The sequence below is a fragment of the Pinus tabuliformis genome, chromosome 7 (assembly GCF_031772625.1).
Source record: "Pinus tabuliformis cultivar Carrire ecotype Pingquan chromosome 7, CPIR1, whole genome shotgun sequence".
Lineage (NCBI taxonomy): Eukaryota > Viridiplantae > Streptophyta > Pinopsida > Pinales > Pinaceae > Pinus > Pinus tabuliformis.
The window spans coordinates 88,840,420-88,866,646 of NC_142293.1; the positions used below are offsets into that span (position 1 = coordinate 88,840,420).

Consider the following 26,227-nt stretch of genomic DNA (forward strand, 5'->3'; position numbering starts at 1 on the left):
AGGAATTAATGAAGTTTTTTTTTTTCGAAAGAAAAAAAACAGACATCCTTCATTAATTAGATTAAAGAGGAGTTACATAGTCTTGTTTCTATGAATTGTGAGCCCAATATCATCCTCCATTATAAAAATGTCCACGAATTGGAAAGGTGTGCCGAGGGCGATCAAGAATCAAAATGTCAAAAAATTATCAAGGAGTCGCTGAGAAGGTGAAATGGATGGACTAGCATGGTCCTGCGTGACATATCTTGAAGAAACAATGTCAAAAACATCAGTGAATGGAAATAAATCCAGCAATACAACAGAGTCGGCCTGAAAGCTAGATAAAGGAAAAAACCAAGCAAAAAGAAGGATGAAGTCAAAACTCAACCATCCACCAAATGTTTGAAGTGCATCAGCCTTGGGAGGAGAGAAAATCCCTTTATTAGTTTTATTGGTTTTATTGGAATTGACCAAATAATAGTGACAAGGAAGCACATTTGAACCAATCTCTTAGTGATGGAAGCATATTTGAACCAATCTCTTGTCAAAGGTTGGAAGCAAACAAAATACCCTCCATAGATATAGATCCAATAATCTTTCAAATTCATATGTTTTGTAAGATGGTGTTTTGATAAGACAATATATTAAGTTATGTATAAATCAAATGGCCTCTATTGCTAAAACCCTAAAATTAATTCTAGAATATAATAATTTTGTTGAAATCTTTAAGAACTTTATAATTTTCAGGGAATTTGTTTAAAAAATTATGTATTAATATATTAAATAGTTTGATTGCAACTCTCATATATATATATATATATATATATATATATATATATATATATATATATATATATCTATATATATTAAAAGTATTTTAATTTGTTTCAAAAGAGATTAATTAAATAAAATTAGATTCCCTTATTAAAAATGGAAAGCAAGGAAATATGAAAATAAAATGTAAATATAAAATAAGAGGAAATATGAACGTCATAATATGTAAAGTTATCTTGTGGTTAATTTTCTTGTCAAAATTAAAAATAACGAAAAATAAAATATAAATGCAAGAATGTGAAATTTGAGATATTTATTTAATATATGATACAATATAGTGATTAATTTTATGAAATTATATATATATATATATATATATATATATATATATATATATATATGAATCCTGATGAAGTAGGAGAATGGAGTTGGCTCTGCAACATTGGCTGAACCCTACCTGACAGGGGTTTACAGGCCGTCCCACGGACCTGTAAGCCCCTTCCCCACACGTACCTCCTCCCCGTACACCATTTCCCCTTGTCGCCTTCATCTTTACACCTCGTGACCCGCGGCCCCATATTTTTTTTACCCTTCTTTCACAGCTCCCGTTTTTACCCTAGGGTTTTCACCAGGCAGCACTAACTGCATCGGAACGGAGCATACAGCGCGAGCACGGGACTTTTTTCGGACGACTACAGGTTTTCCTCCGGCGAGAGCGACCTGTGAACCTGCATTTCAAAACGGTCCCCCGAGGTCGGTGCCGACGGTTACCAGCTCACGAGGCAAGCACAAACAAGCGGTTATCATTTTCTCGAGGAGGGCTTGCAGCTGTCGACATGGACACAGAGGAGCTTGATTATTCGGATTCCCCGCTGGCGGAGTCCTCCATCTGGCGCACAACGCTCTCCTCATCTGGGGGTCTGCACAGTGGCAACTTGTCTGCTAGTTACGAACATCCTTCCCCTTCCCGTTTTGACCCGCCTCTCCCCTCCTCCCTTTACCCTGGTGAGCCTTCCTCTTGGAATTCCTTTGCCGTACCCTCCCCGGCTTCGCTTGGTTTCCTCTCGGACTGTCTACAGTCCTCTCCGATAGGCATCGCTCCCCATATGCCGGAGATTCCCACCATTCCCCCTCTCCCTGTAAACCCACCGGCGATCCCTACCAACCCGGTGGAAAACCCTCCCCTCACGGCTTCAAACCCTCCCCCGGCCCATCCGGCTCCCTCAGGCAGTTACCACGCGGTTCCCCCCCTCCCTGAAGCCTTTCCCGCCCTGGGATCAAACCCGCTCCCCCCCCCTCCCAATCCTCCCCCGGCAGGCACAGAAGCTCCTTCAAACAAGGGCCGTATGTCCTCTCGTCCCTCAAAGAAGCAACGCTGCTTTAAATCCACGGCTGAGGACGCATTCCTGAGGTTGGAGGAGGACATACAGTGGGAAGACGCCATGGATATGGTGGACTGTGTACTTGTGGGAAGGATTCGCGGCCGACACGCATCAGCAGAGAAAATCAAGCAATGGGCCTCAGAGATTTGGGGTCAATACCTAGCGGAGATCCCATCTGTACAGACATTCGTGCGAGGATGGTTTGCACTCAGATTCGCTAGGGCGGATCACACGAGCTGGGTCCTCTCTTCATTTTGGCACTTTGAAAAAGCCCCGGTCCTGCTCAAACGGTGGACACCTCTCTTTGATCCTGAGACGGAGCTGCTGGGCATTGGACCGATCTGGGTCAGACTGCCAGGCCTGCCTCTACAGTACTGGTCCGATGCCATTTTCAAAAGAATTGGGAATGCGCTTGGCACATTCATGGAAACCAATAAGTCCTACATCTCGACGGGTGCACTGGCATATGCTAGAATACTGGTGCACATGGATACTAGAGGAGGAGTGCCGGCAAACATCAAAATCCAGTGGAAATCTACCTCTAGGACGCAGAAGCTAGATTATGAGGGCATTCCCTACCGCTGCAGAAGATGCCACCAGGTGGGGCATCTCTATAAGGACTGTCCCCTCCTCCAGAAGACCCAGCAGGCGACAACAGGAGACGATATGCCCACTTCGGAAGGCCACACTGATCCACCTGAGGCTGAGGCACCAAGAGCGGCCCACATAATTACATCAGACACTGTGGAAGCGCCTCCAGCGTCTCGCCGAAAGAAGCCCACATCAAACGGCCAGCGACAGCCATCTCCACCTCTGACTCGCTCAAGAGCAGCAAAGGGAGCGGTCTTCTCGTCGGGTATGTCCTCTTCTATGTCTGACTCTGCTCCTCTGATTGTATCTTTGCATTTATCTACTCCTGGCAATCCCCCCCCCCCATCAAGATTCCCCCTCCCTCTTCCCCGTCTGCACAGGATTTGGTAAAGAAGGACCGCCCCCCCCTCCCAATCACATTATGTGACTTGCCCAATCCCTAAGCCATCGGGCTTACCACACACCTCCTCTTCTCCTTCTTTCCCCCACCCGTCCTTCCCCTCGCCCTCTCCCTCGGTGAACTTTGTTCCGAGATACCCCACCCGCTCGACTACCAAGCTGCAAGTTTCGGACTCCATTGGGCTGTCGCTGGACAACCTTATCCTCTCTCCCAAGCAGGGTCGTGGTCGACCTTCCTCTATGGCAATAGCGCAAAAACAAGCGGAGGATGAAGTCCTCCTGGGAAAACAGAACACTATACAAAGGGCCCTTAGAGCGTTGGACACCCTCCCCCACCCTCCTCCATGAAAATTATGTCCTTCAACTGCAGAGGGTTGGCCAGCCCGGAAAAAAAATCGGCCCTGAAGCGCCTCATACTATCAAATCCGGTGGACATAATTTTTTTACAAGAAACCCTGTGTAACGCAGACTCTGCGTCCTCTATCCTAAGTCTGTGGCTGCCTGGCTGGACTTTCTCAGCCATCGACGTCTCTGGCCGTTCTGGTGGCATTGCAATTGGTTTCAAAGATAAAACCATTCAGCTAAAGAATATCTGGGGTGGAGGAGGTTTCTTGGGGGCAGACATTTTCTCAAAGGATATGGAGGAAAACTACAGAATCATCAATGTCTATGGTCCATGTACGAACAGAGAACTTTTCTGGCAAAAACTCTTCAACTCCCCTCTTCTCCAATTGGATAATATTATTATGGGTGGAGATTTAAATTTCTCTCTGGGGTTTTCTGAATCTTGGGGTCATCAGGCTCAAATTGATCCCCTCTCTGACTATTTTGGGCAACTGCTAGAGGATCACCATTGGATTGATCTCCCCTCAGCTAAAGTCCAATTCACATGGAAGAACAACCGAGCAGGGGACCAAAGTCTAGCCAGGAGGCTGGATCGTTTCCTCATTAAGGAAGGGCTATGCAATCGACACCCCAGATCTCGGCAGTGGGTGGGAAGTGGTGGGATCTCAGACCATCGTCCCATATTCCTGGAGATGGGGTCTAGGCAACTGACCCAAAAGGCCCCCTTCAAATTTAATTCTACTTGGCTCAGGGACCCCAGTTACATCAAACTTATTACTGATTTCTGGAAAGCACATCCGATCCCTGAGAATGTGGACCCAGCCATTGGTTTTGTCAGAAACCTCTCCGAGATCAAAAGGATTTCAAGAGAATGGGCAAAAATAAAGAGAATTCAGGATGATCACACATTATCTCTGGCAGAACAAGCTATTGAGGCACTTGAATCCGACTCAGATGGGACATATTTGACCACAGACCAAAAATCCGAGTATGAAGGTCTCATCAATAGGAGAACACAGGTCCTCAGAGACAGGGAGGACTCTTGGAGACTTAGAAGCAGAGCCATCTGGCTCAAGGAGGGGGATGAGAACTCCAAGTTCTTCCATCGTTTTGCAAATGGCCGGAAGGCGATCAATACCATTTGGGAGCTCAAAGATGATCAGGGACATCAAGTCTGCAATCCTGGAGAACTTGCTTACTTGGCCTCAGCACATTTCAGTAACATTTACAAAGCGCCGGAACAAGCAAGTCTACTTGAAATCATGAGAGTGGCAGAACTCTTTCCCAGATTCGTGGATGAAGAAGATGCAGAGGAACTCACTAGAGAGATCACTTTGGAGGAACTGGAAGCCACTATAAAGGGTTTCCAAAAAGACAAAAGCCCGGGACCTGATGGCTGGACCATTGAGTTCTACTTAGCTTTCTTCGAGCTGATAGGCCAGGATATCCTCAAAGCTATAATTCATTGTAGCCTCTCTGGATCGGTCCCTACAAGCATCAAGGCCACTTTTATAGCTCTTATACCAAAAGCTGATAAGCCGGAATCTTTCAATGACTTTAGGCCTATCTCGCTCTGCAACTGTCTTTACAAGATTTTAGCCAAAATCCTAGCGAACAGGCTGAAGCCCATCCTCTCGGATAATATATCCCCAGAACAATTTGCTTTCCTCCACCGGCGCCAAATCCATGAAGCCATAGGTACTGCACAAGAGCTCCTCCACTCAATGCAGAGCAAGAAGCTGAAGGGCATGATCCTCAAAGTAGATCTATCAAAAGCCTTTGATAGGGTTAACCTACTATACATCAGAATGCTCCTTACTCACCTAGGTTTCCCTTACCCTTTTATCAAAAGTCTCATGAGTTGTATATCTGATGTCCCTTTCAGTGTCCTCCTCAATGGCTCCCCCACCCCTTTTTTTACAGCTGAAAGAGGCCTCAGACAGGGCTGCCCCCTATCGCCCCTCCTGTTCCTACTCATTATGGAAGGACTAAGTAGGCTGATTGCTTCTGAACATAGGAGAGGTCGTCTAAAAGGAATCAAAATAACGGACAATTGCTCTCTCACTCATCTTTTGTTTGTGGATGATGTACTCATTTTCTTAAATGGAAGCATGGCAGACTCATCTACCTTACAACACATTTTCGACCTCTTCCAGAAAGCCACAGGTATGGTTATAAATGTTCAGAAATCTACTATTACAGCTCTGGGTTGTACTCCTCAAGAAATCATCTACACAAAAAATCTCTTTCCTTTTCAACTTCATCCTATGGAGGAAGGGCTGAAGTATTTGGGCTTCCGAGTGAAACATGGTGGATATAAGATAGCATACTGGATTTGGCTAATCACAAAGGTGGAGAAGAGAGTTAATGTATGGTATAACAGATACCTTACACGGGCTGGCAGACTCACCCTTATCAAAGCAGTGTTGGAAGCAACGCCGGTGTATTGGATGTCACTGGCATGGATACCAAGAGGGATACTAACCAGGCTACAAAAAAATTGTTGCAGTTTCCTTTGGAAGGGTAACAAACAAGGAAATCTCTTCGCCTGGGTGAAATGGGACACAATTGCAAGACCTAAAAAGTGGGGAGGCTGGGGAATAAAGAGACTAGATCTTTTCGCTAATGCTCTGGCAACAAAGCTGGGATGGCAGCTTCTCACTTCTCACAGTCTTTGGAATAAGGTTGTAATGGAAAAATATATTGCCCCGGAAAGCATCTATAGCTGGATATGCAGGGACCACAGAGGTAATGGAAGACACTCTATAATCTGGAAGGTAGTTCTAAACTCCCTCCCCCTCATTCGGGAAGGACTCACCTGGAGAATCCATAATGGAAATTATGTCCGCATTGGCCTAGATCCCTGGATTGGATGTGGCAACGTGCACAGACTATCTGGACAGCTCACAGCTCACCTACAGGACCAGGGGAACACTCATATTGCTCACATTGCTGACCATGAAAATACAAGATTTCTTCATCAGGCTTGGAAGTCAGCAACAGACCTTCTCATACCGGAACAATGGAGACAAGAGTGGGATGACTACACTGAGGCTCTCACACAAGCACATATCAGAATTACTGAGGAGGAAGATGAGATTGTTTGGGCTATTGCCAAGAGTGGGTTATATACACCAAAGGAAGGATACCTGCACCTCATGCAGCCACATCAGCCAGACAACATTCAGAAATGGTGGAGATCTATTTGGCATTTAAAGGCAGCCCCCAGAACGAGACTGCTAATGTGGGCAATCCTGTACAATAAAATCCCTACCGGAGCAAACTTAAAAAAACGCTCCTTCCATGGACCGTTCTGGTGCCATTTATGCAGAAGGAACGAAGAAGACACAGAGCATCTTTTCCTCTCTTGCCCGGTAGTTCAGGAACAATGGTCCCTCCTTTCGGCCCGCTCCCCCTCCCTCCAGCAATGGCAGGGCCCCACTATCCTCGAAGCATGGAATAGCTGGTTGGAACAACACTCTGGGAAGGACAAAAACATCCCTCTTCTCATGTGCTGGTCCATATGGACAGCTAGGAACAGAGCAATTTTTGACCAAAAGCTCCCTCAATGGCCTATCATTTTGACCCATATACTTGCTGATCTTGCTCTCATCCCTGACGATCCACCATCTGCTCCCCCTAGATCCATCACCCCTGAGCTCATAGACAAATCCATCCCATGGGCCTATTTTGATGGCTCAGCCCAAGAGGAGGGCTGTGGAGGGGGAGCCCTCCTCTTCCTCAGAGAAAACCATTACTTCATGCTTCAAATTCCACTGGGTCGGGGCACAAACAATTTTGCTGAGCTTACAACTGCAAAACACATTATCTTTTTTGCGCTTGAGAAAGGATGCACTCATCTACAATTGTTTGGGGATTCACAGATTGTCTGTAATTGGCTCAATAGAAAATCAATCTGTAATGCTTACTCTTTAAGACATATTCTGGAAGAGGCCCTCAGACTAACAGATGCTTTTGAAAAATTTGAATGTCACCATATATACAGGGAGCGCAACGTTCGGGCGGACTACCTGTCCAAACAAGCAACGCAGAGGCAAGAAGCGGGCTGGCTAATTCAGGAGGAGCTGGATGGGACCTTTTTTCAGCACTATCACAGACCCTTTGATGATCAACAAGCACAAAGGGACGCACAACACTGAAAGGGGTCCCAACTATCACTGGTTTTTTGGTACACTATGTTTCTATATACATAAATCTGCTTTTATATGTATGAACCGTCTCGGGGCGGATAAACAGTTGGTCTTTTATATCATTTTTGGACAGAAAGATACAGCTGCACAATACAACAAATCTTTTAGCTGTATTATATTTTTTTTGATTCTGGATATACACCTCCCTGGAGGATGTACGCTCCCTGTGTGGAGACAAACACAAAAGGAACTCTTCAGTTTTTACCTGCACAGTTCTGGAACAAACGTCAAAACTTCCTTATTGATAGTTTTGTAAGGCACACAGCCACAGTATGCATATGCTCAGCATCTACAGAATGTAATTTCTTTGACTTAATAGAAATTACGACTTTTTCTACGGGAAAAAAAAATATATATATAGATATATAAAATGGAAAGGTAATTTGAAAATTCATTTTGTTACCCATTAATTATGTCTATAGGCATGTTTGTTTTGGAATAGGGCTTCCAAAATTTAAATTTAATTATCAATAATTATTCCATGGATGGTAGGGATTTATCTTCCACAAAATATTTTGAAATATTTTTAGTAGTAGTCACAAATAGGTTGATATTTTTCTCAAAAGTAGTCATGGCATGGAATTTGCTTGTGTTAATCTAGTTGCATGGATCATCTTCTATGACAAATAAGGATTTCTTTTTTCTTTATGAATATGAAAACTGCACATTTGGTCATTATGTTATTCTTTATCTAAAAATTGCACGATTTTATTATTGGTGGGGAGATACATAATTGAAGAGTTTTCTATTGATGTTACAAAACCCATAATTGGGCTTGTCTTGTTTTTCTGACCTGGACAACTACAAGAGTTAGGGATAAAGGATTCTGAAGAAAATCCCATTAGCAGCTGACGATGATACAAACAGCCCAATGTCACACTGAATGAAAAACGAAGCATGTAGGTGTAATTACAAAACCCTGTTATTATTTGAAGAAAATCTGGTATTGGATTCGAAAATGAAATTATGGTCTCTGTCCAAAGCCTTGAAATAACGAAAGAAAAAGAGATAACCGATTTATTCTTTACAGGGAGACCATCAAAATGCCTTGGATGGTTTATACTCTCCAAAGCAGAGCCAAAACAGAGTGTTCCAGGAGCTAAATTGCAGATCAGCTGTGAGGCTTCTTTATGATCATTACAGCACACTTTGCATGGTGGGCACAATAGTCGCTGACGCTTCCCAAAAATGCTCTGCAATCATGCTCCCAAAACACCTTATAATTAGAACATCAAGGATCCACCATGAAAACATAAAGAACAAAAGGAGAAAACATACATATTAAAAAACAGCTCCCCACTTGTAAAAAATCAAAAACAAAAACAGCTATCCATACACAAGAATTGCACTCTCCTAATCTAATTACACAAGGAAATCTAATTTGTCACTTTTTACTAATCTAGAAAAGAATCAAATTTCTTCAAAATTTAAATGACTTGAAACCTATCATTTATGGAAATTGAACCCAGTAAAAAACATCAAATCTTATTGAACACTTTCCACCCAAAATCCCCTACCATGCACCACCAAGATCCCCTAGCTTTGCAAACAAACAGTAGCTGATAATAACTTGATGGTGTTTGCAGACATGCCTTTTGAAAGTGCCATAACCATGGCTGCCAATGACGAGAAAATCTGCCCCCACCTTCTTCACTGCATCACACAGTGCATCTCTCGCATCTCCTTTTACAATCTTCTCCTCCACTTTCGCCTGCAAAACACAATGACCAGAACACCTTTAACCTTGGATGCTTTCTTCCATAGTATTTTCTTCAAATTAATCTTTCACTGCAATGATTGCATACCCTCCTTTATGTTTTTTTTCTTAAGAACCCATTAAATTGATATAAAATGTACAGAAAACGCACCGGAGTCCCGCTGCAGATATCCCTCGCCTTCTGCATGACGGCCTCGGCAACATGGTCTTGATGTTTCTCCAAAGCTATTACAACTTCCGGTGTAAGTACAAAGCCTGCTCTCATCACAGTCACAAAACAATGAATAAAATAATAAGAACAACACGAATATAACTGTAGAACCAAAAGAATCATTCCTGGCCTTAGATGACAATTTTCTGTAGCTTCCAGATGCATTTATTTATCATTCCTGGCCTTAGATGACAATTTTCTAGCTTCCAGATGCATTTAAATAAATGAGTAAAGTGTTTTTGCTTGCCTTTTTTTTTCATTATTTTGAGTTTAGTTTCAGGTCAGTTATCTATGGAATGAAGAACTATTTACTCACAGTAGGATGTTATCATCAGAGGATTTCATTACCAGTAAAGTTGGGATAGATACTCCTAAATAGTTTAACCCCAAAAATAATTTACATCTTCGATTCTTTCCCATCAAATTTAAACCTAAAACTTAATAAGAACTAAACCCACTCTTTTACCCTTATAAATGAGGCAAGTTAACATTACATTCACCATGAAGTTACCGTAACTCTGCTTAGTGTAGAGTCTGTAAAGAGGAATTTGCAGGAGTTGACCCGGTTTAGGGTGGGGTTATTCTTATAAGGAAATATTTGATTGTTTTTCTCATTGACACCATGGCAGCCGTTTATACGAATGGGAACAGGAACATGATTGAGAACATGGTTGAGAAGTTCGCAACAATGAAAACACTACAGAAATTGGTTACATCAAAGTTTTCATGTAGGTAGAAAACTAGAACAGATATTAAAAATGAATACAATAATCACATAAATTTCAGTAAAATAAGTAGAAAGGTTAATTAATTGAAGAGAACACTTTCCAGTAAAATGAGTAGAAATGTTAATTAACTGAATACAACACTGTAACACTTTCCCTGTTTGAAGATTGGTCCTCTATCACTCTTAGAGTTTGACTAACAAATTTTTTATTATATAATGTTTAGAAGTTAATATTACTAAATAGTTTAGTTGGTGAGCTTGGAACTGTTCACTGCAAGCACGAGATCAAAATCCCAGGGGATTCCTTTGTGGTATTATCAGCCAGGCATATTAGCAACCAAAAAAATGAAACTAACACCTTAACATGGATAAGATAAAAATCCTATGATGAATCATAGTCAAGGTATAAACCCTAACAAGTATTTAAATGAATTGAACCAGGTTGGCTTTGATCCTCTTTCTCTGATCAATCTAGCGTCAGCCAAGAGGTGCTTAAATAAATCAACCAAACCCTCGCTACATTAAGCAACGAGGCACTTTGAAAGCCAGCAGTTGCCCGCGCCACAGCCACAGAAGAAAGTGAAATTGCAGAAAGGGGCAAACCGGCACAAGCAGAATCTAGGTAACGCTAGAAATACAAAAGAATTACTCTGTTCACAAACAAAATCATAAAATAACTAAATAATTAGAACAATTCCTTACATACCAGGACCTCCGAGCCCTTCATAAGCTCCGAGAAGGCGCTTGGAATGGCACAAGATGAGAGTGTCGGTGGAATCAAGATGTAGATAATCAACAGCCCACTTTAAAGCATACATGCTCTCTTCGCTTTCGTCCACTGCAACTAATATCCTTCTTCCACTCGCGTCTTCCATTCTGTAATCGATTAGATTTCAATCCGCTACTTCTTCTGATTCACCCGTCTTCGATCAGCAATAACAATACCAGTAATGTAGCTGGTGTGGGGTTTTCAGAGTCGGAGGTTCATCCGAATTGTACCTGGGTGGCGAGCTGCAGAGTTTAGGAATTGCAGAGCGGGAGGCGCCGAGTCGAGGAGGAAGGTGAGTGAGCAGCCCGCGGGATCGTAATTTCGAATTTCCAATGGCAATAACTCTCCAGCTCGGACGCGATGTCAGGATTGCCGGCCCCCATCGGATCTTTTGTCAGGGAATGTCAGGATTGTCAGGGGAGGGTGGCCGAGAAGGAGGGTGGCGGAGCTAGGGAGGGTGGCTGAGGGCGGAGGGATTGCCGGTGGCCGGAGTCGGACGATTTTCCGGCCAGTGACGGAAAACGGGCCATTCTACCGCCTAGGTAGACTACTCCTAAGATATTGTTTTGTTTTGTTTTTTAAACCGTTTAATATGTTTTCTGTGAACTTTGGGGTTGCGGTTGCGTAAATTTTTGTGTTTAGTATCCTTCCAGTGAAAGATGGGACAGGAGCTTGGCCGATTTTACCGCACAAAGTATATTTTCACATTTTTTTTCGAATTCGTTCACTTATCGCTGTGAATGACAGACCACTGTCAATGACAGACCAGATGTAGACAACCTAATGACGTATAAAAGTAGGTCTGAGTTATCACGATTATAATAATGAATCCTCAAAATCAAATGACATTCCCATTCTGGATGCATGTGCATTTAAAAGCATCCCGTCAACACCTTATTAACTTATTTAGTTTTTTATTCACCTATTATTATTATTATTAATTTTGGTTTTAGCGTATCATTAATTTGTTATTAATTTTGTTTTGACTAAAAAAAGCTTCATTTTGACCAGACTGGCTGCGGCTGCCGTTGGGGTTAGAGTATGCCAAAGATTAATTCTTATAAGCATTATTTTCGAGAGGCTCAAGAGCCATACATCCCAAAAAAGAGACAAAAAGAGCACAAATACGGACAACATTATATTAAGGAGGGGATGGGGTAGAACTATAGGAGTTGTAACATGGAAGTCAACACGTTCATGCATGTGGAAGTGGATATGGTCAACTCAAGTTTCGAGAGTGCAAAGATGATCATTGGTGCGATGGTGGCTTCCACAAATATTGTTCAGTTGCTTGAGAATCTTGTTCTGGCTAAACTGAATGGCATTCATATATGCAACTAGCTCATTACAGTCATCATATCAGTGTTCTCGAATAAGGTCCATATTTTCCTGAATTCGTCTAAGTTTCTCTACAATGGAATCCAATGAAGCTAGAATGTCCACCCGACCATGAGAATGAACCAGAGCATAAGCCACCTCGTTGTCACGTTCCATACATGTTGAATTGTCTAAAGAAAAACTTTTGTTGTGTGTTAAATGACCTGCAGGGATATGGTGGTTGCCCCGACAACATGTCCTCCCACAATAGCGTGATATGGCCATCGGACTATGAATATTATTGAGCGGGATATGAGAATGGACTCGACAGCCCATAATAGATAAGAAGATAAAGCCCCTACCAAAAACCCAAAGGAGCCTGCCCAGTTTTGAAGCACTACACACCCAGTGAGGACAAGCCTTGTAAAGAGAAGAAATAAACTTACTCCAAGCTAAAATTATGACGGGGATGTCTTTGAAAACTATATAAAAAACCATCCAAATGATCATTGTATGCACACAATTAATCGGAAACCCTACCCATGGGGAATTAACCCCTAGCAACAACACAAAGAAAATAGAGGGCAAGAGAGAGCTATAAGAAACCACTGACTCAAGACAATGAAGAAGGTGGACATGAGAGCCAGATTAGAATAGAGAAGATGGTAAAATTCGAGTGGAGACAGACACAAGCTAGAAACTATGCCAACAACTGGGGCTTGAGCAGTTGAAACCTCCCAACTTAGACCCCCGAAATCCCCACAGTGAGAATTACCAATGCTACTCCCTTGGTCCATTTTCCACCCCACGAGACTCCATCTAGAAATGACCCAGAGAAAATCCACTGAACAAACAAAAACCCATCTGGAGAACCAAATAAAAAGTAGAGGGGTTACCTTCACGAAACACAAAAACCAATCCACCTTAAACCCGCTTTCAGAATTGATGAGAATTCGCCTTATTTCCCATCCAAGCTCAATGCCAAGAAGAATTATGCCTCTCAGAGTCATGCCCTGGTCCCAAATACTTATTTGAAAATCAGTGTGAACCAAGACTACAGCAAGACAGTCGACCACTGTGTTGAGCCAGCTGAGCCAACACCTAGGAAATCACACACGGTCTTTGTCGTGAACCTTATAGCTCTCCCTACACCCAAAACCCATCGTATGTGTTATGAACATTAGGTAATTACCCAACACACCATTTAACAACCAATCTGACTTAGTCTTTTAAGAGTTTGCACCGTACGAGTGCTTTCTTCATGAACTATAATTAATAACTAGCATGTTTGGTGCATTGGATGAGGGCATAGCCCTAATGCTCGATTTCCAAGCCTTTGTCCACCCCCATCGAGGGTTTGTCAATGATTGTTAAAACCATGGATAATGCATGATAATAAAAAAAATAAATCATAATGTTAAAGTGAGAATCTAATCTCACAATGATTTCAATTATACTATCGTAATTATGATACTCACCCATGGTATTCACACATGGATTTTATAAACCATGGTATTTACCCATGGTATTTGAAATGTAATAAGAGGGATGAATCTCGGGTTTGTCAATGATTGTTAAAACCATGGATAATGCATGATAATAAACAAAATAAATCATAATATTAAAGTGAGAATCTAATCTCACAATGATTTCAATTATACTATCGTAATTATGATACTCACCCATGGTATTCACACATGGATTTTATAAACCATCGTATTTATCCATGGTATTTGAAATGTAATAAGAGGCATGAATCTCAAACAAAGATACGCATAAAAAAGTATAAATATGAAACTTCAAGTAATGTAAATCATCCTTTTTTCTCATAATGTAGTCTAATGGTATATTACCCATTTTAATAAATATTTGAGTTCCTCTTGTGTTATTTTTATGCAATATTTTCCTTACGCATTGAGTTCTTACTATAATTTTTTTATACAATGTTTCTTTTATGCATCATGCCATATTCTAAGTTCTTATTATACTATTGTTGTGCAATATTTCTCTTAAGAATTGTGACATATTCATTTGTCATTCACGGAGTTTCCTTTATTAAATAACTTGGATCACAATGATCTACAGTTGAGTGCACCTGGGCCAGAGTAGTTGAGTGCACCTGGGCGAGAGTAGTATTGGGATCGGTGACTTGCTAGGAAGTTTTAATTTTTTATTCTTGTGTGAATATTTAAGTCTCATTCCTCCAACGATCTATATTAGTGGTATTAGAGTGGGGCTTTTCTTGTCTATTTTTTTTCACATGTGCCCAAGGAGGTCAAGGTACAAGGATCTCAAACTAACACTATTGCAGCCTTTGCAAGACTATCCTCACCGACCCCGACAAACTCACATGTAAGATGAAAAGAAAAATGAGAGAGCAAGGGATCCTGTCAAACTGTTGCTAGAGGAAGCACTTACACAACACAGGAGTGAGATGATGGAAGCCCTTACAATATCTCATTGGATGGTGAGAAGTTACAAAGATAAGCGACTGGATCTATACTAGGCAGATCAACAAGCAACCTATCTTGGCACAGTTATGGGTCAACCACACAAAACCAGTGCCACCAAAGTCCATTTGTTAGGCCACACACTGCCAACATCACAGTTGGCCCACAACCATTACAGGGTATCTCTGTCCTCAGATCTTCATTCATTGCGGTTATGGATCAACCACACAAAACCCTTGCCACTGAAGTCCATTTTCTAGGTCGCACATTATCAACATCACGACTGGCTCATAAGCGTTATAGGGTATCTATATCCTCAGATCTTCATTCATCATGGTTAAGGGTCATCCACAAACCCATGGTTATCGATGAACCATGCAAAACTTATCTTCAAAAATAATTGGTTTTGCGTCATCCACAAATCACATTTATGCTCCTCTTCAACAAAGGTTTCCTTGGAAGGAAATATACGTAATGGAGATCATTGCTTCTAAGGGGGGATGATTAATCCAAGTGGAAAACAATTACCGTAGTTAATAACTATTTTTCTATCAATGGTTGTTAAAACCATGGATAATGCATGGTAATAAACAAAATAAATATTAATATTAAAGTGAGAATCTAATTGCACAATCATTTCAATTTTAGCACCGTAATTATGATACTCACCCATGGTATTCACCCATAGAATTTGTAAACCATGGAAAGGTGGAGTTGATGGGTAATTATGTTATAGTGATGGAAGACATTTAGGAATTAATTATTGCTATAATGGGAAAGATTTAATGGGAATCTGGGCTGACGCCAACATTATTGTCTAATTATTACATAAAGGACTCTTAACACGTGTGACCCCACCTCCCCCCCCCCTGTTATAGACATTTTTGTGCCTTACAGCATTGAGCATGAAATGTCCATAATCCAAGGGATCCAAAGTCCCTAAAAGAGTTGTTCCTGCCCCTAAAGGAACAAGGTCAACCAATGACAACTTCTCCCAGAAGTTCTCCACCAAAAACCACTCAGAAACAGTCAATTCAGGATCAATTCAGAAGCTTTTCTAGCTGCCTGTGTTGCAATGCACCCCAGTACACTAGCTAGGTGCATTGCAACGCACCTAAATGCACTACCAGGGTGCGCTGAGCAGGAAATGACAAATGGCAAGCTCATTCAACGAGGTGGAAAGACCATGGAAGCTTCGAGAATCTTCTCCAATGACACTTGCCTCAATGAATTTGACTGGTGATGAGTAACAGGCTCTCAAACTCCAAGTGGAAGCAAGAACTGACAGAGAGAAGCCACAAGTCAAAACATAAGCTGACTCATCCTCTCTGCTTACATCTATATATGGATCCCTCATCCAAGAGATCCAGAGGCTGGAATTTTGTACTTTGCAGAGAATTGCTGTTGGTTTGAGATTGAGATTAGTACATTGGGTGATTTATGCTTTGTTGGAGGAGAGGAAGGGATTCCTTTGCTGAGAGGTAGATGCTGGATCAGGACTCACTTGGTTGTATCTCCTCTTGGACTTTCTTATCATATCAATAAAGCTATTTGAGTTTCTCCTATATGCTTGTATATCAATGATGCTTTGTTATATTTGCATATTTAGTTTATATCTGATCCTAAACTAGTTATGAATGTAAATCTATGTCTTTTGTGTAGTTTTCCTCTCTTGTGATCTTGCAGGAACTTGGTGAAGCTGGACCAGTGAAGGAGCAGGCAGCGGGAAACAAGCAAAAGAGGAGAGTGATTGGATCGACAAACTAGCGAATGACACAGGTTAGTTACATCCTTCTTCTCCATTTACATTTCGTAAAGAAGAATACTCAGATAGTTTTCCTTGTTTGTTGCTAAGGCACTATCACACCTTAGAGTGGGATAGGGGCATTCCGAATGGGTACTTTTCCCAACAACATATTGGCGACTCCGCTGGGGAGAGTATCTTGTTAGTTTATTTGTGTTTCTATTGTTGTTCATCTCATAAACTCAAGAGTGCCGAATCGAACTGCATTTGCCATTTACAAATGAAAAGTAGAGATCTGTTACTCTAGTCCATTCGCTGGGCCTGTTTATGATCTGAAAAACTGATCCACAGGTGCTCTAACAGCCCTTTGTGATAGATCTTAGTCCTCCTTTAAATCATCCCTCTAATTGTACCTAATTGATAGCTTTTATCCGGCCAAAAACTGTAGATTAAACTACAAACCGTGACCCAGAACCCATAAACAACTCTCGTTTCTGCTTCATCACAGACTTTGTGAAGAGGTTCTGTATTTCAACGCAGGTCCCGAGAAGGCTACTGCGCTGAAGTTCAGTTTCTCTGTGCTGAGGGTGCGCTGATCAGCCTTTGCCTTGTGTAGCTGTGGTTCCCTGCTTCCTTTTGCTCATCTTTATCTCTGTTTTTGCAGCCTGTTATCAGTGTGTGTACCTATCTGAAACCCTTTTCTCTGCCTCAATTCCGCCTCAATTGTATAAAGAAACTGTATTTGTTCTTTGTGTATTTGTTACATCATTTGCAGTTTCCCATTACAAAAGTAAACTAGTCATACTGTCGCCCTTAGATCTAGACCTGTCGTAAGTGTCGTTTTGATCTTAGGAGTGAGTTTGTTTGCTGTTCACAGTTGATTACGCTTTAATTTTGTCTTTTGGTTTGAATTTATGAATTTCTAGTGTCGAAACAAGTAAATCATAGAGTATCATAATCGTCTTTTTTTATTTCGAAAGAAGCTTGTTTGTGTTTTTCACTTGAAATCGAATTCAAATTTGTACAACAGCTTTCTTTTTAGGCATCAATATTAAGAAAGTGAAAATAAATACATGCATATGTGCATTTTCATTTTGACAGTTTGTATGTTGATTTAGGAAAGGTGCATTACAGTGTGCTCTATGCTCTTTGAGAAAAGATGGTGTCTTTCTTTTCCCCTTGTAGCTAGGATTTTCATTGTTGAAAAGATATAAAAGCTTGCTTATCATCTTTAGACTGCATTTAGGAATTGTATATACATCTCGTAGTGATCCAAAAAGGAAAACTTCTAAGAAAGATCAACCTAAAATAAATTGAACGAACTTAACAACGCTTTGTAACTTAACACACAACATAGAGGTCTAGGCTAGAGACGTGTTCTGGCGTCGTAAAACCTGGTCACTGGTCACCTCACTGATGGTTGGGTGATTCCTCCTGAGAGACGATAAGTGCCAGTACGGATTGTGCTCCCACGTACCGTCGAGTATATATTGGGAGACCCCTATATGCATAAAACCTTTATCCATAGGAAGCCGTGTCGGCCGCCCTACTGATCGCAATGCACTGAACACAGCATTCGGGAAGATTGACTGCCCGTACCTTAAAAAGTATTCTGCGGTTTTGCGAAAAGTTTGGCACACCCTCTACCTAGAACTCCAGAGCAGTCCCTTTCGTTCCTTTTCAGACTCCTTAACGGAAAAGGTCCATCTGAGCACTTGTCACTTCAGGCTCATTAAAAATCGAAGGAGACTAGAGTCATCTTTAGCTTTTTATCGACTCTTTAAAATTGAAAAAGCAAGTTCTGTCTAAGCGTCGTTAAAATTTATTTTAAATGGAACAATCACCCCTTTTTCCTGCGTTGATCTTTAGGTTGAGAAAATGGAGCCCACCAACCAAGGAATTCTCCTTGGTGGAAATCCTAGTCCCTTCTCCCCTTGGGGAGATGTTGGTGCGCCCCATATGGCCACATTGTCGCTTCCAGGACTGACAATTGGCCTGCCGGTCTGGCTCTTCTCAACCAATTTCGTTCAGAACACCACTATTCCTAAACAGTCGAATCAACAATTAGACGAGTCCAGAATTTCCCACCAACCTTCTACTTCCTCTAATTCTTCCTCTCTTCCTTCCTCTTCGCGTGACGGGACTGGTAAAGCTAAAAACCAAGTTCCTAAGGAGAAGAAGGAAAAGAAGAAGAAAGAGCAAAAGAAGAAGGAGCCAAAGGCAAATAAAGGAAAACAAGTGTCGTCTGATGAAAATCCACACACAGCACTGACTAGGCCTAAATCACCATGTGTCATCTGCAAGGGAGACCACTTTCACAGAGATTGTCCTTGCATCCCTCGGATACTAAGGGACTGGTCTCCCCGTTTGCACAATCCGGTGTCATCAACCTCTTATGGCCATGTTGAAAGTACACTGTCAACTAGCGAAAGTGAAGTTCCAGGACAAAAAGGGAGAACTAGACCTCCGTGTAGACTATGCGAAGGCAACCATGCCCTCCACCGCTGTCCCTTCTTAGACGAGGCTAAAAGAGTCTTGGAAGATCGTCCGGTTTCACCATTACGACTTCCTCCTGGATATAAAAAACTCTTGCCAAGTCCTTCGTTAGTTGAGAATCCAGCTGGACCGCTCAAGTGGTCAGCTGAAGCGTCTATCATTGAGGATAAACCGATTGAATCCATACCAGACAAAAGTCAAAAGGTCGAGGCGGAAGTTGACCCGGTCTTGCCTTCAGAGGATTTATCTTCGAATGATACAGTCACTGAAGAGGATAAGGATGACACCATCCAGATTCTTTTCATCAACACAGAATCCGACAAACACGGGGGCAATCCACCCATTCCTTTATCGCAGGAAGGAAGTTCGTCAAAGCGATATCCGGCCATCTACTCGGTCCCACCACCAAGCAACCAGTTGTGTCCTTCGACTGGAACCAACTAGGCAGGCCCCGTTTGCCAGCAAGCATACCATTCCGAATTATCGTTCAAATATACAGAATGGTCATGGTTGGCACCATCATTGATGAGGGGGCATCTGTGAGTATCCTTTCCTCTATTGCTTGGAAAGCGCTTGGTTCGCCAGCGCTTTTGCCTGAAATGAGAAATCTGACAGGCTTCGATAAAGGAACCAGTCGAACTTTAGGGATCCTCCCCAATGTGCCTATAACATTGAAAGGGAAGATCGTTCAAATGAACGTGATGGTCGTTCAAGGACCCTTGGATTATAACCTACTCCTTGGACGAGACTATATATATTGCATGGGAGCCATCATCTCCTCACTCTTTAGAGTAATGTGTTTTCCGCACGAAGGAAGAGTGGTCAAGCTCGTGGACCAGCTTTCATTTCCCGGATCACGCATCGCAAATAGTCACATACCATCCCTAAATGGTCTCTTCACGCAAGAAATGTCTCAACCCACGGTTCGTCCTCCCGATGAGCGCAAGTGATTCGGAAGGATATGACTGGAACCCAGGGGGCATGCGTCCTGGTCTGCTTCGGCAGGAAAACTTTGGGTATAGGGTAGATTTCCGCGGGAGAATATGACTAGTCTGTACCCCGCCCATGCTGGAAGAGGGTTATTCTAGAATAAGATTCTTTTGTCAAAGTTATCTAAGCTGGGTCGGCGCCGCTTACCTTTTTTTATCTCGGTAAACATCGCCGAAGAAGTGTCTTGTTTGCTGCGCAAATGAGACAATCTTTGGATATCTTGAAAGAGGTAGGCCTTTCCTGGTAGAACAAATGTTTTATCTGCAAATTGAGGGGTAACCTTGAAATCGTACTTTATACCTGGGGGTATGCAAACCTTTTGGAGTGCAAGCAAGGGGCGGCTATTTATTTTTTAAATTTTTAGGTCCTCCCTTTAAACCTGTAGGTCTAACCCTTTAAACTCGTAGGATTAGTCGTTTCCAAGCTTGCATAAAGAAAGGATCCGGGGCAAAGCTTTGTAAGGTGCAAGCTCCATAAAAAATGGAATCTTAAATGAGACATTCTTATCATATGACTGGATTAATCGAGCAGTTTTAGCACATAGTTCATGCTCGTTAAAAAATAAACATAAGATCGAGCAAGTGTTTCAACCCGCGTTTAAGCTCGTTAAAAAATGAACTATCCTATGGTAAATAACCACTGCGAATGTAGATTTATCAGCCATTAAAGCCTTGGTCGTGTTTGCACCGTCACCTCCACTTTTCCATTGGCCGATCATTCACCTCCATTTGATTGTTTAACCATTTTGAGGAACAGCTGCGAAGAGTGATTTCACTAGCCATCCTTGTGACACTGTTGTGATTGGAAAATTCCAACCCTTACCTGGAATCAGCTGCTACCTGTTTTATCACTCGTTCCTCAAAAGACGAGTCTTCTTTAAGCTCTTTTCATCTGACTCGTAAAATATGAAAAGATTGCCGAGTTTTGGCCTTCCAGCTCGTTAAAACGACCGGAAGTGCTATCCCTCCTCTAGATTTTAATCTTTTTGGACCTGAGGGATTATTGCACAAAAAGTTCGAGCGCTTGTTTTGTTCGGCTCGTTAAAACTATCGAAAATTCATCCCTTCTGTATTGTTTTATACTTTTTCGGACTTAAGGGATTAGATGACGAAAAAGGAACTTTGGAGTTATCTTTACGTACCTTTTCAGACTCTCTAAAAATGAAAAGGACCGAGTTATCTTTGTCGTTAGACTCGTTAAAAAAAACATTAATAGCGACAAAATTGTCTTTAGACGAGAACGAGTTTCACTATCGCTAGGCTCGTTAAAACATAGCGATGGGTTTGCCCGAAGGGCAAATTATAGAACAAGCATATGTTATCCTCTTCAAGCTTGACAAAAATAAAGAGGTACTGGTCAGAAATTACTGGGGAAAAATTGGGAATAAACTCAAAGAACTTTTATTGGTAGCAAGTCGCTCTTGAACATGACACTTCCACTCCGTGCCTGAGTCGGGTTGGGTTGTTTCATTCACCGGTCACATCACCATGGTCTCGCCATACCATCCACCTTTGGGGTAAATGCTACCGATCCATCACACAAGTGTCGCCGATATGTTCAAGAGAAGTCATCCAGAGAAGTCAACCGTGTCCCATCCACTACCATACATTATCCTTCATTCTTTCATGACCGCCACCCTGAACCATATATCATCAGATCATTTTCACCTCCATAAAAATCATTTGCTCCGTTCCGTGTCACTGATGTGGGATACATTAAGGCCCTCCTTTGACGGATCGCTTCTTGTCGACATCAGCTCATTATCCAAGAAGTTGATCTAGGAACACCCCCTTCAGTACTTTGAAGCTTGCATGCCTCAATGGCAAGTTTCTCACTTCCGGTGACAGGTATACATCAATGACCTTCGACCGAAAGATTTTGCGTGGTGTTCGACGCCAAGTCCTTTATTCACACCACGTGAATTGTACTGCAGTACCTTGAGGGTCATTATCATTATCGGTGATTCCTCTCGCGCTTGTTAACAGTTTACATCATTGACTGGTAATCAAGCGATGTCTTTCCATGTTCAACTTCAAAACATTTCTCACATGGATCGACTTGTGCTTAGAGTGAAGATCAGACGAGATTGAAGACCCCAGATCTAGTTTCATCCATCCGGGCTGCGATATATATTCAGGAAAAATAAAGACATTGACATGTACAACATTGCAACACAGATAATCATCCTACCAAAAGGATGATGATTTCATCAAAATCATCAGTCTACCATCAGACGATTGTCTGTTCTATGTACAGAAAAATGAATTTATAAAGCTGAGCATGGGAATGCCCGCCTCAGCTAGATCATGAAAAAAATATGAAAAATAATGTATTGTATTGTATCTTATTACAGGTCTCCTCCCAGCATTGAAAGAACTTTGGATCCCCCTAATAAAGCATTTCACTCGATAAACGGCCTCATACTTTAGGGGGAAACTGTTATAGACATTTTTGTGCCTTACAGCATTGAGCATGAAATTTCCATAATCCAAGGGATCCAAAGTCCCTAAAAGAGTTGTTCCTGCCCCTAAAGGAACAAGGTCAACCAATGACAGATTCTCCCAGAAGTTCTCCACCAAAAACCACTCAGAAACAGTCAATTCAGGATCAATTCAGAAGCTCTTCTAGCTGCCTGCGTTGCAATGCACCCCAGTACACTAGCTAGGTGCGTTGCAACGCACCTAAATGCACTACCAGGGTTCGCTGAGCGGGAAATGACAAATGGCAAGCTCATTCAACGAGGTGGAAAGACCATGGAAGCTTCCAGAATCTTCTCCAATGACACTTGCCTCAATGAATTCGACTAGTGATGAGTAAGAGGCTCTCAACCTCCAAGTGGAAGCAAGAACTGACAGAGAGAAGCCACAAGTCAAAACATAAGCTGACTCATCCTCTCTGCTTACATCTATATATGGATCCCTCATCCAAGAGATCCAGAGGCTGGAATTTTGTACTTTGCAGAGAATTGTTGTTGGTTTGAGATTGAGATTAGTACATTGGGTGATTTATGCTTTGTTGGAGGAGAGGAAGGGATTCCTTTGCTGAGAGGTAGATGCTGGATCGGGACTCACTTGGTTGTATCTCCTCTTGGACTTTCTTATCATATCAATAAATCTATTTGAGTTTCTCCTATATGCTTGTATATCAATGATGCTTTGTTATATTTGCATATTTAGTTTATATCTGATCCTAAACTAGTGATGAATGTAAATCTATGTCTTTTGTGTAGTTTTCCTCTCTTGTGATCTTGCAGGAACTCAGTGAAGCTCGACCAGTGAAGGAGAAGGCAGCGGGAAACAAGCAAAAGAGGATAGTGATTGGATCGACAAACTAGCGAAAGACACAGGTTAGTTACATCCTTCTTCTCCATTTACATTTCGTAAAGAAGAATACTCAGATAGTTTTCCTTGTTTGTTGCTAAGGCACTATCACACCTTAGAGTGGGATAGGGGCATTCCGAATGGATACTTTTCCCAACAACACCCCCAACCACAATCAGTTGTGGTGTGGTGGAATAATGTTAAAATTGGCAACTCGAGCCAAAATCCACATGGGTCATCTTATTTCTGACCCCTGATATTTTTCTTGGATTCCTCTCTCTGATAGGTGTAGGATTGATCTAAAGATCATCACATTTTGACATGTACAAATTAAGTTGTGAATTTATTTTGATTATGGACAAATTGTCAAGGTCGGCTATCAAACTCATGTAGGTTTAGAAGCCCAACAATCACGTCTATTCATCCTCAATGTTTGCATATAAGTACCTCATGCCTCATCCTCATTTGGACACACTACACTTCTCACACACCTCTCTCTCCTCACATGATTGGGTACAGATTTCTGGGCAGCCCCTCCACACGTGCGAAGAAGAAGATAGTCATCTTCTGTTTTGGGTGTTGACCAGCATTGACCAAATTTTAGGAAGGGTTTTAACCAACATTGACCTATTTGATTGTGTTTTTTTGAGGGAAATTTTTTTTTGGGTAGGCCACATTTCTCGGCATAGAAATCGAGGCATTCCGTACTGTTTGACCGGTGTTGACTGCATAGAATTGACTGTAGGTTTGACTTCTGCATTGACCAAGTTTGAACATGATTTTTGGGACTGTTTTGGGATGATTCAAAGGACTATTGGAGGCTGTGTTGACTGGGTTTGACCGAGCTATTTTGGAGGTCAAATCTGCCCTGTTGACCAGCATTGACTTTTCTGGTTAAGGCTTTTTTGCTGCTATTATAAATTATTAGAATTTGTAAATTGTACTATCTCTCTCTGCTGAACTATTGAAGACTAAAACATACCATTGTTGCCTAAACTTAACAGAACTGCAACTGGGACTGACTTGGTTGAATTTTTATTTGGAAATGTAAAGGATTGATTAATCAGAGGAAAAAAAATTGACGGACGTGACTAATGATGACACAAATTAATGACTCCTATCGACTCTTACCTACACCTACCTATGGTCTCCTTTTGCAGATCCCATGAATTTTGAGTAACATTGTTTGATTTTTGGAAAGGTTTCATGCATGCACTATTCACCCAACCTGGTAGAAATACCTCATCCAGTTGGGCAAGCTTGATTGCTCATGACTCCCTTACCTCTGCAACAACAAACTATCCTAACCAATGCATTTTTAGTTTTCCAATAAACTTCAAGAACTTGTTGTCGTATAGCAGAACATGCCCACTGACTCTGAATGATTTCCTTTTAATATGTTGGTCATGCCATGTCTTCTCCCTTTGCTTCTCGACCATTTGGTGGAAATCTGCCATAAACCTTGCCTCATCGAGCTCCGCGAGTTCATCCAGCCGCTCATGAATTGGTTCCTCGTCTATCATATGAGTGGCCTGGGTAATGAAAAGGCTGTGAATAGAAAATTCAGCTGACACCATAACTTCTCGTCTATACAAAATATGGAAACGTGTATTCTTGTGTGACTTATTCATAGTTGTCTGATATGCCCATAGAGTTGCTGGCACTCTCTCGTACTAATCATCCTAATTTGTTGAACATATCTTGGTTAAACCCTTATCCAATATCTTTTTGAAGGCTTCTATTGTACCATTGGCTTGGGGGTGGTTTGGGCTACTTTTGTGGTGCTGTATCATGAAATTTTGAAGTGAGGAAACCATTTCATTGATGAAGTGGGTCCCTTGATCACTAGTGATATGCCTTGTGCACTCAAATCTAGATATGATATTCTCAAATATGAACCTGGTGGCAGTATTTGTAGTACAATCCTTTACCATTGTTTCTTCTATCCATCTGGTGAGTTACTCTGTTGCGGTGATTATATACATGGCATGAGAGTGACGTGCCTTCCAACCCTTTGGCACACATCGCAACATCTGGCATATTCTTTCGCATCTTTGAAAACCATTGGCCACCATAGTTCTGTCTGCAACACTTTCCTTTTGGTAGTTTTTCCTCCAACTTGGCCACCTGCAATTCTTGAATGAAATTCCCATAGTACATCATGTATCTCATGGTGAAGGACACATTTCCACAACATGTGATCAAAGCCTAGTTTATACAATTTCCCTGCTATCAATTGATAATCGACAATTCATACGACCATATGTCTCTTTTGTGTAGTTGTGTACGCATCTGGAAATTTTCCTATAGCTAAGAAGGCTACAATGTCTTCTAGGTAATATGGTAATACTTCAATCCAGAACATATTTGTCTCTAGTAGCTGATCATGCAGGGATCCTCCACTTTATTCTGATTCCAACCGTGAGAGATGATTAGGTCCTGTTAGCTACCTATACCAATAGGTTTCATTTTTCATGATTGGCAGGGGAAGTGCCAATATGATCTACTTTGGTGATGCAAAGATCTCATATTCTTGTGGAAAACACATATCTACAGTTGGTTGATGCTGTCCTACTTCTGAATGGGTGATCCAACAGTCTAAGCTGGGTCATGCCATATTTCAATTTTTTGTTGTAGACTAGAGAAAGAAATCTGTCCAAACTGTTCAATCTTGGCAGATAAGTAGTTAGGTAGAGAATGAAGGTTCCCAACTGTTTAATCTGGGGCCTTGGAAGTAATAAGGCTAGCCTTAGATAGAAAATCAAAAGGAAAAGCCAAAGGAAAAGAAAAGGCACATGAGGGTTT

The 26,227-nt window shown here is 41.7% G+C and overlaps 2 protein-coding genes across 2 annotated transcripts; one reads left to right on the plus strand and one right to left on the minus strand.

Annotated features, from left to right (window-relative positions):
* Positions 1 to 1,589: 1,589 nt before the first annotated feature.
* Positions 1,590 to 7,630, plus strand: LOC149245389 (uncharacterized). The gene is made up of 2 exons (XM_089438151.1): positions 1,590 to 2,991; positions 3,645 to 7,630. The coding sequence occupies exons 1-2, from the start codon at positions 1,590 to 1,592 to the stop codon at positions 7,628 to 7,630; spliced, it is 5,388 nt and encodes a 1,795-aa protein (XP_089294277.1).
* Positions 7,631 to 8,581: 951 nt separating this feature from the next.
* On the minus strand, positions 8,582 to 11,316 carry LOC149245390 (universal stress protein PHOS34-like). The gene is made up of 4 exons (XM_089457756.1): positions 11,043 to 11,316; positions 9,550 to 9,653; positions 9,274 to 9,392; positions 8,582 to 8,874 (listed from the first exon to the last, which is right to left on the minus strand). The coding sequence occupies exons 1-4, from the start codon at positions 11,209 to 11,211 to the stop codon at positions 8,793 to 8,795; spliced, it is 474 nt and encodes a 157-aa protein (XP_089313882.1). The 5' UTR covers positions 11,212 to 11,316; the 3' UTR covers positions 8,582 to 8,792.
* Positions 11,317 to 26,227: the final 14,911 nt, after the last annotated feature.